The 14712-nt window shown below is 35.6% G+C and overlaps 1 protein-coding gene across 1 annotated transcript in view; it reads right to left on the bottom strand.

Moving 5' to 3' along the window:
* TMTC3 (transmembrane O-mannosyltransferase targeting cadherins 3) overlaps nt 1–14712 on the bottom strand; it is a 59185-nt gene that overhangs the window by 14591 nt on the left and 29882 nt on the right. The window contains exons 8-9 of the mRNA XM_061204470.1: nt 9688–9836; nt 1190–1310 (exon numbers count right to left, since the gene is read on the bottom strand). Of these exons, the coding sequence (XP_061060453.1) occupies nt 1190–1310; nt 9688–9836 (270 nt within the window). The remainder of the gene's footprint in view (nt 1–1189; nt 1311–9687; nt 9837–14712) is intronic.

Consider the following 14712-nt stretch of genomic DNA (forward strand, 5'->3'; position numbering starts at 1 on the left):
TATACACACACACACATGCATATAATCATTATATTGTACACCTTAAAGACAAAGTTATATGTCAATTATGTCTCAATAAAACTGGAAAATAATCATTCCTATTTCTCCCAGAAAAAAATGTGTCTATATATGTGTGTGTGCATGTATACATACAACACCAATTAACATAGATATCTGTTTGGTATATTATTAGGAATGGAGTGTTCCATGGAGATAAGGAAGAAGTCAAAAGAACACTGCTTCATGAAGTTTACCCTCTCCTCCCTTTCAACATTCAAATACTAAAACCACAGTTTATCTACTTTACATATTAAAATTTTACTAACACTTTTCTTTCATCAAAACATAGAACTGTTTGAAAACTCCTGCTCTATTATTTATGTTCTTTTGGGAAAGACAGAATTTGAACAAGTGAATATGTTTTAAACACTGCACTGATGACTTATTTTGAGGCTCGACATAAAGCTATTTATGTAGTCTACTATGGTAATGGGAACCCTGGAGAGTACAGAAACAGCCAAAAGGAAGTTAAGAATTTAGAGATCTGAAGAGAGGGAGCATCTGAAAAAAAATCACTGCTTATAACTTTTGCAGAAAACAAATTTTGTGACTTATTCGCATTTACGCTGTCCATTCTATAAAAATGCAGTATCTCTCCTTTCTGTCAGTTTCTATCTTTCCTATAGTACTATAACCATTGGTTATTCTCCATATGGAAGGGCACCATTTTTTGCCATGTATTTTATTTCATTCAATCTAAGATGCCATCAATTATAAGGCTCACCATTAAGAAAGAAAAAAGGTCACTAATTAATTGTAAGATGCCTTTTACTGTAAGATTTATTCTGATTTCAGAGACGTTAAAAGGTAAAAATAAATAAATAAATAAAAAGGTACACCTTAAGAACCAATGAAACAAAGCATTCATATTTAAACATTTTATCATTTGAGTGTCTAACAACGGTATAGCATTTGTGCAATTATTCACATATGCTCTAGACATACACCTAAGTACTAGTCAGGGCACTAGTTATGGTATATATTATACAAAGAACAAATTCTTTTTATTAATTTTTTGGTGAAGTACTTAACATTGACAGTTAATTGCCTAGTTAAAAGTAAAGTTAAAACACTGTATCAGGGATGGCTATAAGAAATAACTGATGACATATTCTGAATAATACTTTACCTTCAAGGCTGACATAAACAGCGTATATTCAGACTCCCAATCCCAATTTCTATGGAGTGTTTTTAAGGCATGAGTGAGTATCACCATAGACAGACAAACCCAGGATAACTTTTTTAATACACTATTTAAGAAAAAAAAAGCAGAATAAAACATTGTCTACATCACCAAAACAGAGGTAAGAAATATGCTAAATATCTCTAAATATAATGTTTGAATTTATTCTAAAGATTAGAGATTGTTCTAATAATCATCCAACTTGAGAGGGAACAACACCGAAAAAATTAAATATTATGAACACTTATACACTTATACTTCAGTCTTCAATTACATTAAATATTTCAATATTTGCCTTTATTTCAAAAGTTTTGTTTAGATTTAATGACAAAAAATTGATACAACCAATTTTTAATTGTGAATTTTTATACTTAGAGTTCTTTTATACCATTTACCTATAACTTGAATATTCTTAGTAGTGTTTATAAAGGGTCAATCTTATCCCTGGCTATATTTAAAAACATTATTGTTTACAATAAACACCACAGATTATCACGGTATTCTTGAAAAATTTTACGTTTTAAAGCTAGAATTATTTATTAAAAGTCATAGTAAAATTAACTCTATGAAATACATGTAAGTTACTTATATAGCTTTAGGTTAATCACTTGGGACTGAATTTCTCATTTAAAAATGATGGTTATGGAGAGATCAGCTCAAGATGGTAGAGTAGAAGGATGTGCTCTCACCCCCTCTTGTGAGAGCACCAGAATCACAACTAACTGCTGAACAGTCATCGACAGGAAGACACTGGAAGTCACCAAAAAAGATACCCCACATCCAAAGACAAAGGAGAAGCCAATGAGACAGTAGGAGGGGCGCAATCACGATAAAATCAAATCCCATAACTGCTGGGTAGGTGACTCACAAACTGGAGAACACTTATACCACAGAAGTCCACCCACTGGAGAGAAGGTTCTAAGCCCCACATCAGGCTTCCCAACCTGGGGGTCCAGCAATGGGAGAGGAATTCCTAGAGAATCAGACTTTGAAGGCTAGTGGGATTTGACTGCAGGACTTCGACAGGACTGGGGGAAAGAGAGACTCTACTCTTGGAGGACACACACAAAGTAGTGTGTGCACTGGGACCCAGGGGAAGGAGCAGTGACCCCATAGGAGACTGAACCAGACCTACCTGCTAGTGTTGGAGGGTCTCCTGCACAGGCAGGGGGTGGCTGTGGCTCACCGTGAGGACAAGGACACTGGCAGCAGAAGTTCTGGGAAGTACTCCTTGGAGTGAGCCCTCCCAGAGTCTGCCATTAGCCCCACCAAAGAGCTGGGTAGGCCCCAGTGTTGGGTCACCTCAGGCCAAACAACCAACAGGGAGGGAACCGAGCCCCACCCATCAGTAGAGAAGCAGATTAAAGTTTTACTGAGCTCTACCCATCACCAGTCCCTCCCATCAGGAAACTTGCAAAGCCTCTTAGACAGCGTCATCCACCAGAGGGCACACAGCAGAAGCAAGAAGAACTACAATCCTGCAGCCTGTGGAACAAAAACCACATTCACAGAAAGATAGACAAGATGAAAAGGCAGAGGGCTATATACCAGATGAAGGAACAAGAAAAAAACCCCAGAAAAACAACTAAATGAAGTGGAGATAGGCAACCTTCCAGAAAAAGAATTCAGAATAATGATAGTGAAGATGATCCAGGACCTCGGAAAAAGAATGGAGGCAAAGATCGAGAAGATGCAAGAAATGTTTAACAAAGACCTAGAAGAATTAAAGAACAAACAAACAGATGAACAATACAATAAATGAAATGAAAAATGCACTAGAAGGAATCAATAGCAGAATAACTGAGGCAGAAGAAAGGATAAGTGACCTGGAAGACAGAATGGTGGAATTCACTGCTGCGGAACAGAATAAAGAAAAAGGAATGAAAAGAAATGAAGACAGCCTAAGAGACCTCTGGGACAACATTAAACACAACAACATTTGCATTATAGGGGTGCCAGAAGGAGAAGAGAGAGAGAAGGGACCCGAGAAAATATTTGAAGAGATTATAGTCGAAAACTTCTCTAACATGGGAAAGGAAATAGCCACCCAAGTCCAAGAAGCGCAGAGAGTCCCATACAGAATAAACCCAAGGAGACACAAGACGAGACACATAGTAATCAAATTGGCAAAAAATAAAGACAAAGAAAAATTATTGAAAGCAGCAAGGGAAAAACGACAAATAACATACAAGAGAACTCCCATAAGTTTAAGAGCTGATTTCTGAGCAGAAACTCTACAAGCCAGAAGGGAGTGACATGATATACTTAAAGTGATGAAAGGGAAGATCCTACAACCAAGATTACTCTACCAGCCAAGGATCTCATTCAGTTTCTATGGAGGAATCAAAAGCTTTACAGACAAGCAAGAGCTAAGAGAATTCAGCACCACCAAACCAGCTCTACAACAAATGCTAAAGGAACTTCTCTAAGTGGGAAACACAAGGGAAGAAAAGGACCTACAAAAACAAACCCCAAACAATTAAGAAAATGGTCATAGGAACACACATATCGATAATTACCTTAAATGTGAATGGATTAAATGCTCCAACCAAAAGACACAGGCTTGCTGAATGGATACAAAAACAAGACCCATATATATGCTGTCTACAAGAGACCCACTTCAGACCTAGGGACACATACAGACTGAAAGTGAGGGGATGGAAAAAGATATTCCATGCAAATGGAAATCCAAAGAAAGCTGGAGTAGCAATTCTCATATCAGACAAAATAGACTTTAAAATAAAGAATGTTACAAGAGACAAGGAAGGACACCACATAATGATCAAGGGACGAATCCAAGAAGAAGATATAACAATTAGAAACAGATATGCACCCAACATAGGAGCACCTCAATACATAAGGCAACTGCTAACAGCTATAAAAGAGGAAATCGACAGTAACACAGTAATAGAGGGGGACTTTAACACCTCACTTATACCAATGGACAGATCATCCAAACAGAAAATTAATAAGGGAACACAAGCTTTAAATGACACAATAGATCAGATAGATTTAGTTGATATTTATAGGACATTCCATCCAAAAACAGATTACACTTTCTTCTCAAGTGTGCACGGAACATTCTCCAGGATAGATCACATCTTGGGTCACAAATCAAGCCTCAGTAAATTTAAGAAAATTGAAATCATATCAAGCATGTTTTCTGACAACAGCGTTAGGAGATTAGTAATCAATTACACGGATAAAAACGTAAAAAACAGAAACACGAGGATGCTAAACAATACGTTACTAAATAACCAAGAGATCACTAAAGAAATCAATGAGGAAATCAAAAAACACCTAGAGAAAAATGACAATGAAAACAGGATGACCCAAAAACTATGGGATGCAGCAAAAGCAGTTCTAAGAGAGAAGTTTATAGCAATGCAAGCCTACCTCAAGAAACAAGAAAAATCTCAAATAAACAATCTAACCTTACACTTAAAGGAACTAGAGAAAGAAGAACAAACAAAATCCAACCTTAGCAGAAGGAAAGAAATCATAAAGACCAGAGCAGAAATAAATGAAATAGAAACAAAGAAAACAATAGCAAAGATCAATAAAACTAAAGCTGGTTCTTTGAGAAGATAAACAAAATTGATAAACCATTAGCAAGACTCATCAAGAAAAAGAGGGAGAGGACTCAAATCAATAAAATTAGAAATGAAAAAGGAGAAGTTACAACAGACACCACAGAAATACAAAGCATCCTAAGAGACTACTACAAGCAACTCTATGCCAATAAAATGGACAACCGGGAAGAAATGGACAAATTCGTAGAAAGGTATAACCTTCCAAGACTGAACCAGGAAGAAACAGAAAATATGAACAGACCAATCACAAGTAATAAAATTGAAACTGTGATTAAAAATCTTCCAACAAACAAAAGTCCAGGACCAGATGGCTTCACAGGTGAATTCTATCAAACATTTAGAGAAGAGCTAACACCCAACCTTCTCAAACTCTTCCAAAAAATTGCAGAGGAAGGAACACCCCCAAACTCATTCTATGAGGCCACCATCACCCTGATACCAAAACCAAAGATACTATAAAAAAAGAAAATTACAGGCCAATATCACTGATGAATATAGATGCAAAAACCCTCAACAAAATACTAGCAAACAAAATCCAAAAACACATTAAAAGGATCATACACCATGATCAAGTGGGATTTATCCCAGGGATGCAAGGATTCTTCAATATATGCAAATCAATCAATGTGATACACCATATTAACAAATTGAAGAATAAAAACCATATGATCATCTCAATAGATGCAGAAAAAGCTTTTGACAAAATTCAACACCCCATTTATGATAAAAGCTCTCCAGAAAGTGGGCACAGAGGGAACCTACCTCAACATCATAAAGGCCGCATACGACAAACCCACAGCAAACATCGTTCTCAATGGTGAAAAACTGAAACCATTTCCTGCAATATCAGGAACAAGACAAGGATGTCCCCTCTCACCATTATTCAACATAGTTTTGGAAGTCCTGGCCACGGCAATCAGAGAAGAAAAAGAAATAAAAGGAAAACAAATTGGAAAAGAAGAAGTAAAACTCTGCAGATGACATGATACTATACATAGAGAATGCTAAAGATGGCACCAGAAAACTACTAGAGCTAATCAATGAATTTGGTAAAGTTGCAGGATACAAAATTAATGCACAGAAATCGCTTGCATTCTGATACACTAATGATGAAAAATCTGAAAGAGAAATTAAGGAAACACTCCCATTTACCACTGCAACAAAAAGAATAAAATACCTAGGAATAAACTTACCTAGGGAGACAAAAGACCTGTATGCAGAAAACTATAAGACACTGTTGAAAGAAATTAACAATGATACCAACAGATGGAGAGATATACCATGTTCTTGGATTGGAAGAATCAATATTGTGAAAATGACTATACTATCCAAAGCAATCTACAGATTCAATGCATTCCTTATCAAATTACCAATGGCATTTTTTACAGAACTAGAACAAAAAATCTTAAAATTTGTATGGAGACACAAAAGACCCTGAATAGCCACAGCAGTCTTGAGGGAAAAAAACAGAGCTGGAGGAATCAGACTCCCTGACTTCAGACTATACTACAAAGCTACAGTAATCAAGACAATATGGTACTGGCACAAAAACAGAAATATAGATCAACGGAACAGGATAGAAAGCCCAGAGATAACCCACGCACCTAGGGTCAACTTATCTATGACAAAGGAGGCAAGGATATACAATAGAGAAAAGACAGCCTCTTCAATAAGTGGTGCTGGGAAAACTGGACAGCTACATGTAAAAGAGTGAAATTAGAACACTCCCTAACACCATACACAAAAATAAACTCAAAATGGATTAGAGACCTAAATGTAAGACCAGACACTATAAAACTCTTAGAGAAAAACATAGGAAGAACACTCTTTGACATAAATCACAGCAAGATCTTTTCTGATCCACCGCCTAGAGTAATGGCAATTAAAAGAAAAATAAACAAATGGGACCTAATGAAACTTCAAAGCTTTTGCACAGCAAAGGAAACCATAAACAAGACAAAAAGACAACCCTTAGAATGGGAGAAAATATTTGCAAACGAATCAACGGACAAAGGATTAATCTCCAAAATATATAAACAGCTCATGCAGCTCAATATTAAAAAAACAAACAACCCAATCCAAAATTGGGGAGAAGACCTAAATAGACATTTCTCCAAAGAAGACATACAGATGGCCAAGAAGCACATGAAAAGCTGCTCAACATCACAAATTATTAGAGAAATGCAAATCAAAACTACAATGAGGTATTACCTGACACCAGTTAGAATGGGCATCATCAGAAAATCTACAAACAACAAATGCTGGGGAGGGTGTGGAGAAAAGGGAACCCTCTTGCACTGTTGGTGGGAATGTAAATTGATACAGCCACTATGGAGAACAGTAGGGAGGTTCCTTAAAAAACTAAAAATAGAACTACCATACGACCCAGCAATCCCACTACTGGGCATATACCCTGAGAAAACCATAATTCAAAAAGAGACATGTACCAAAATGTTCACTGCAGCTGTATTTACAATAGCCAGGACATGGAAGCAACCTAAGTGTCCATCAACAGATGAATTGATAAAGAAGATATGGCACATATATACAATGGAATATTACTGAGCCATAAAAAGAAACGAAATTGAGTTATTTGTAGTAAAGTGAATGGGCCTAGAGTCTGTTATACAGAGTGAAGTAAGTCAGAAAGAGAAAAACAAATACCATATGCTAACATATATATATGGAATCTAAGAAAAAAAAAAATGGTCATGAAGAACCTAGGGGCAAGACAGGAAGAAAGACACAGACCTACTAGAGAATGGACTTGAGGATATGGGGAGGGGGAAGGGTAAGCTGTGACAAAGTGAGAGAGTGGCATGGACATATATACACTACCAAATGTAAAATAGATAGGTAGTGGCTAGCAGCCGCATAGCACAGGGAGATCAGCTCGGTGCTTTGCGACCACCTAGAGGGGTGGGATAGAGAGGGTGGGAGCGAGGGAGATGCAAGAGGGAAGAGATATGGGAACATAGGTATATGTATAACTGATTCACTTTGTTATAAAGCAGAAACTAACACACCACTCTAAAGCAATTTTACTCCAATAAAGATGTTAAAAAAAAATGAGAAAAATGATTAATTTAACTACCGTATATTAAATTTGCATTAAAACAAAACAAAACAAAACAAAAAAAAAGACACATGCGCCCCAATGTTCACTGCAGCACTATTTACAATAGCCAGGTCATGGAAGCAACCTAAATGCCCATCGACAGACAAATGGATAAAGAAGATGTGGTACATAGATACAGTGGAATATTACTCAGCCATAAAAAGGAACGAAATTGGGTCATTTGTAGAGATGTGGATGAATCTAGAGACTATCATACAGAGTGAGGTAAGTCAGAAAGAGAAAAAGAAATATTGTATATTAACGCATATATGTGGAACCTAGAAAAATGGTACAGATGAGCCGGTTTGCAGGGCAGAAACTGAGACACAGATGTAGAGAACAAACGTATGGACACCAAGGGGGGGGGTAAATGACGGTAAGTGGGGATGGCGGTGTGATGAATTGGGAGATTAGGATTGACATATATACACTAATATGTATAAAGTGGATAACTAATAAGAACCTGCTGTATAAAAAAATAAATAAAATAAAATTCAAAAATTCATAAAAAATAAATAAAAAAATTAAAAAGATGGTTATAATTCAATAATCCCTATGATCTTATTTAGTATTAATAGTATTAATGTTCTCTGAGTCTGTGCTTTTTGTCTCAGTAACAGAGTTGGATTTCTTTCATTCTGATAGATCCACTTAACCAGGATAACAGTGCGTGGATCAGAAGGAACATGGACATTGGAAGCAGTCAGGTGTAAATCTGAATCAAGACTCTGCTGTTGACTAGCTGTGTGGTCTTGTGTAATTCAGGTAACTTGTATGAGCTTCAATTTTCAAATGTGCAAAATGGAGTTAAGGAGTGTCAAGATTAAATGAGAAAAATCTAAAGAGTGTATCCTGGAGCTGGTACATGATAGGCACTCCAAAATTGGTAGTGAGTATAACTGGATATATGGATAGAAGCTAAGAGAAAAGGTTTGGTAGATGGCATTGAAAATTGTAATCATGGATGAGATCATCCAGGGAGAACATGCAATGTGAGGAAAATGGCTATTAGTAAAACTCTGAGAAATAAAAAATATTTAAAGAGCAGGTGCAGCAGGGAGACTCTGAAAACTGAGCAGAAATGAACAAATGTGGAAGAGAATCGGGACAGAGACTTTTTATAGATGCCAGGGAAATAAACTTTAAATAAAAGCATTGACTGGATTTAGCTATGAGAGGCAATTTGTTACATGTTAGTAAAGTGACGTAGAGAGAAGTCAGAATTCTGTGGGTTGAAGGGTGACTGGAAAGTAAGAAAAAGGAGATAGTGACTATTCTGTTCCTTAACTATTGGTTTAAGGCAATTAGGACATGGTGGTTACGATGAAGCAAGAAATTACAGATTGCCTTCTATATGCATTTTACATATATTAACCCGATATAACTCACTTAAGGTAGAAGACTGTTATCTTAGTTCACTGCATATGGAAGTAGCAATGATCACCTGAAACTTTAGTCTCAATAATATTCTATTTTGCATTTGGGTCTGACTAAAAGTTTATGTCTCAGGCTGTAAAATAAAATTATATAAATATGAGGAAGACCATAGGATGAGGTAGGGGTTACGTAGCTTTCCTAACCTGAATTACAGACAGTGAGGAGACTGTCAATGTGAAAAACAAGAAGGTATAAAATATGACTTATAAAAACTAAATAAACATTTTAAATGCTTAAATGTATCATACTGAATTCTACAGTTAATAAGCATTAAATGCACTAACATTTTAATTCACCTTTTGTTTGATATTTTCTGCCATCCATGGGCTACCAAAATACAGAACCCCATGCTAGGAACATATAATACTCTCTCAGCAACAACAAATCCAACTGGGAAAAAAAGGTTTGATGCAGGAATAAACGGTAATGCCATTAAACAAAGTGCCTACAAAGAAAAAAAAAGACATTTTATTAAATTAAAAAATATATGCACATAAACAGTCAAATCCAAATATTTTATCATTTAATTTGGATAATGTACTGGTGGACCGTTTTTAATAATACTATAAAGGATACTGATTTAAACATAAAGAAGGACGCTTAAGGATGGTAACAACAAACATGAGGAGGTATGTCAGCAAGGTGGAATGAAGTCTTCTTGAATGCTAGAACTTATACCTAAGGCTCGTTCAATTATCAATAAATAAAAAATATTTTTTGAAAATATATCTAAAATAAAAAAACAGTAATTTTTATATATCTAACTTATGTGCTTGTGGTAAAAATAAATTGACAGGAAAATATATTAGGTTTTAATAAAATAAAACTACAAATTGTAGGTTGATAAAATAGCCAAACATATCAGTTTTTATTATTTTACTACTATCTGTAATACTGGAAATTGGTAAGGTATGTTTCAGACAAGACAGAAGACTACTTCTATACATTACTTCAGCGTTACTTTGCATAGTATTCTGATGGGTCACATACATTTAACGGAGACTTAGTATATGTATAAAAATAAACCTGGCCCCTTTAAATCAACAGTCTTTTATTCTATAAGAATTTCTAAAATTCTAACACTGCACACTGTGTTAGAAATAAACATCACAAAATGCTTAGACCTTTTGCCATTTTGAAAATGGGATGGCATATGGTTTCCAGATTACAAAGCCATTACAAAAGATACGACACAAATAACTAGCACACAAATAACTTATGGAAAGAAATAAGTTGGTTGTCATTAGAACATCTGTTTCTATGGACATCTGCTTCCATATTTCATTACCCTGATTTGTTTTATAGTACCTAATGGAATAAATAAGTTGTTCTTTCAGCTTCAGAAGTTTGCGAGTCCTCTAACAGTTTGAGAGGAAGGAATGCCTTTTCTTTTTCATCCTTTATTAGTAAAAATCGATGTAGAAATGTAAATACAGTGAAAAGAATACTTTCTCCATGAATCACAAATTAATAACTTGTAATAATACAAAAGACTGAATCTGAAGAAAAGCACTACCATCGAATTGCTCAGTATCATATCGATTTATATGTCTGAAATTTTAGTGTTTTCTTTTTAATCAAAAAGGTAAAACATTAAGAGTGCATAATTCACTTTCCACTTCCCAGAAATGCTTGATTTAAAACAACCAGCTAGCTGTGAAACAGAGATTTGTTTCTAAATACATGATCCTTTAAAAAAAATATATTCCCTATTAATTCACGGATGCCCTAAGGCAATTTCACTGGAAAAAATTAAAAGTGTTAAATTCAGCCAAAGATGCATCACAGACTGATGCATAAGCTACACAAAAAAGAAAAACCATCTCTCAAAAAAATCTACTGGTTCTTGAATAAGAAATGTCTCAATGATTAACTTACTCAGAAGTTCTAATATGCTCTCTATTAATGTATGCCAACCAAGTTTACTGTAACGAACATAATATCCTTCTTCCAGTGATGTAAACTCTCCTTAAAAGGAAGGATGGGGGCTTCCCTAGTGGCGCAGTGGTTATGAATCCGCCTGCCAATGCAGGGGACATGGGTTCGAGCCCTGGTCGGGGAAGATCCCTCATGCCGCGGAGCAACTAAGCCTGTGCACCACAACTACTGAGCCTGTGCTCTACAGCCCACAAGCCACAACTACTGAGCCCGCGTGCCACAACTACTGAAGCCCGCGCGCCTAGAGCCCATGCTCTGCAACGAGATGCCATGACAATGAGAAGCCTGTGCACCACAACAAAGAGTAGCCCCTGCTCGCCGCCAACGAGAGAAAGCCCGCGCACAGCTAAGAAGACCCAACACAGACAAAAATAAAAACAAATAAGTAAACAAATTTAAAAAAAAAAAAAAAAAGGAAGGATGGTAGTGGAATAAGCCAAGAGTTTGGAGGCAAATCTGTTTCACTTCTTGTTATATAACATAAAGTAAACTATTCAAATTACCTTGTGACTTCATTTCATTAAAAATAAATCGGGGATTAATAACTACTTACTAATATTGTTGAGATACATATGACACCTTATTTAATAAGTGCTTACATGGTATCTGGTATTTGAGATACTCCTTTGATCTATGTATCTTGTTCAGAGATCTTCAGAAAATTATCACCATTAAAAAATAGCATGTTTAGTTTTATACATATATATTCTCAGATTATTTTCCATTATAGGTTATTACAAGATATTGAATATAGTTTCCTGTTGTTTATCTATTTTGTGTATAGTAGTTTGTATCTGTTAATCCTATACTCCTAATTTATCCCACCCTTCCCTCCCCTTTCCCTTTGGAAGCCATAAGTTTGTTTTCTATGAAATTAACACAATACTGTAAATCAACTATATTTCAAATAAAAAAAAGTTTAAAAAAAGTATGCTTAGGACTATACTTAAAGCAGTTATACCCAAGGTCACAAGTGTTCCTTTTTTATACATATAAAACATAATTAATGTAATTAATTAATATAAATGTTTATTTCATTGACAATATCCTATTTTTCATTCAGCTTGAACTACACAAATCATTATTTTATTTGCCAAAACTCTGTATTTACCCACCCCTCCTTTTTTGCCTTTCTTTTAGTAGAACCCCGGCTTTGGATGTATTCTACCACATATGTGCTTCGTCTTTATTTATGTGAGCAGCAAAGCACTACTAGAAAGTCCCAAAGCAAAATAGATTAATATCATCATAAACTCATGATCAACTTCAAATTGATCCTTAAGACTGCTCAGGATTCCTAGGTTTCTTTGGTAGGCTCACTCCCACTCTCTTTGACTATTTTGAATCTTGACAACTTTTCTCAAAATTTTGACCCATGTCACTTTCAGCAGGTGACCACACTTCCAAATTTTCAGAGAAAACTAAAGCGATAAAATAAGAATTCCTTCAATTCTCCGCTACTAAACCTACCAACATCCACATTCATGTTCATTTCCATCCTTCCTGTAACCATAAGCGGTGTCTCCATCTATCTCAGGCCAAACCTGAGCTCTATACCTCTAATCTCACTATCAATCATCTCTTCTTTCATTTACTTAATCACTTTCTTATGAACTTCCTACCTATGTTAAAAATGCTCTTGCCTCTCCAACCTTAAAAATCTTCTCTTCTGATAACACATCTTTAAGTTATCTTACCCAATTCATTATGCCCCTTAAGTATAAAACAAGTTCCCACACTCTTAGGAAAAGATTTTTGGAGCCATGATAACAAGTAATTGGTTGTAACCTCACTTAATCAACATTTCAACTCAGTGAATGTTTTTGTAAGCCAACCCATTAGTGATATCAACATTTCAACTCAATGAATATGTTTTTGTAAGCCAACCCATTAGTGATGTCTCTTTGTGTCAGAAAGAGACAGCCAACTGAGTGCTCCAATGAAAGTGATTCTACATGCCAACCAAGCAATAGTCTTCCCCCACCATCAACCCACTCCAGCCTCTGAAGGGCCATCAATTCCAGATCTCTGTGTTTCCCCCAAGCCCTACAGAAGATCAGCAGTTTATTATACTTGAAGCCCTTGCCTGACTGGCTGTCTTTCCTAAGTTAGGAAATTCAAGCTTGTCTCATCCTTTGAAATATTCAAAGTTAAATCACCCCTACAGGTTACCTACACTAGCAATCTTCACTTCCTCACTTCCTAATCAAATCACTCCACAGAAATAAATTTCATTTAAGTAACTAACACACCTAAAAGAGGTCAAATCCAACTGATCTCACTTCTCTACTTGACAGCAGCTGTTAGTGTTAACCATTCTATCTTTCTTGAAACACTTTCCTACCCTTCTGTACATTTGGAGTACCTCCCATTTAGGTTCATTTTCCTTTATATGGTATGTAATGTGGAAGTTTTTCAAGACCTAGATATAGGCTTCTTCTCTTTCATTCTATAAAGCCCCTTCAACTATTTACTGAGGGAAAATTAAGACCAAATACTCTAAGGCATGCATTATGTGTATGAATTAACTTCTGTACACCTAGAATGGTGCCAGCTAGTTACCATCTCTAAGAAAAATGACAAAATCCCAGTTGAGAAAGGCTGCTCTATAACCTCTCCATAGGCCTTCTTCTCCACATCCTGGTTTCAATTACTATCTCTACGGCAATTATCAAGTTTCTCTATGGTAATCAATCAAATTTTTACATGTAGCTCACTCTTCGCCACTGAACTCCAGGCACAAAGTGCTATTTGAAATCTCCATCATATTGTTTCGTAGGTACCTCAAACTCAACAGGTCCAAAAATAACAGTAAATATGATCTTTTTTCAAATCCTATATTCTTTCAAGTTTCTCTAGAATGCAAGTTCTCTAGAAATGGGGACCCTGTACTTCCTTTTATTATCATATACTCAGTGCCTAAAATGCTACCTAGTACATAGGCTGAAAATCAAACATTTTTATTGAATGAATAAATGAATCTAGTGGCTGCAGCCAGAAATAATATATTTACAAAGTATTAAAACCACTTTTTGGCATATAGTAAATGCTCAAGAAAAGTTAAAGATTATTATTTTCTTCCATAATTTAAAGTAAGAGGCAACAGAATTATTAGGAGTAAAATGTGAGGGCAGAGTTAAGAAAATTACAAAGAAACAGATCTCAGAAAACAAGAAAAGACTTTAATCAGAGTTCTCTGAACACAGTAAGAAATACCTCAGGGAGTAATGAAAGTCTTGCTAATGAAAAATAAAGAGCTATGTATTTCTAGTTTCTTATCTTACATGACACTCTTCTCTGTGCCAAGAAAACAAAGAAGTATATAATATGACTCATTTCTTTAAAGAGTGTAAAATCTAGTTGGGTAAAGGTAAGAAATATAT

The sequence above is a fragment of the Eubalaena glacialis genome, chromosome 11 (genome assembly GCF_028564815.1).
Source record: "Eubalaena glacialis isolate mEubGla1 chromosome 11, mEubGla1.1.hap2.+ XY, whole genome shotgun sequence".
Lineage (NCBI taxonomy): Eukaryota > Metazoa > Chordata > Mammalia > Artiodactyla > Balaenidae > Eubalaena > Eubalaena glacialis.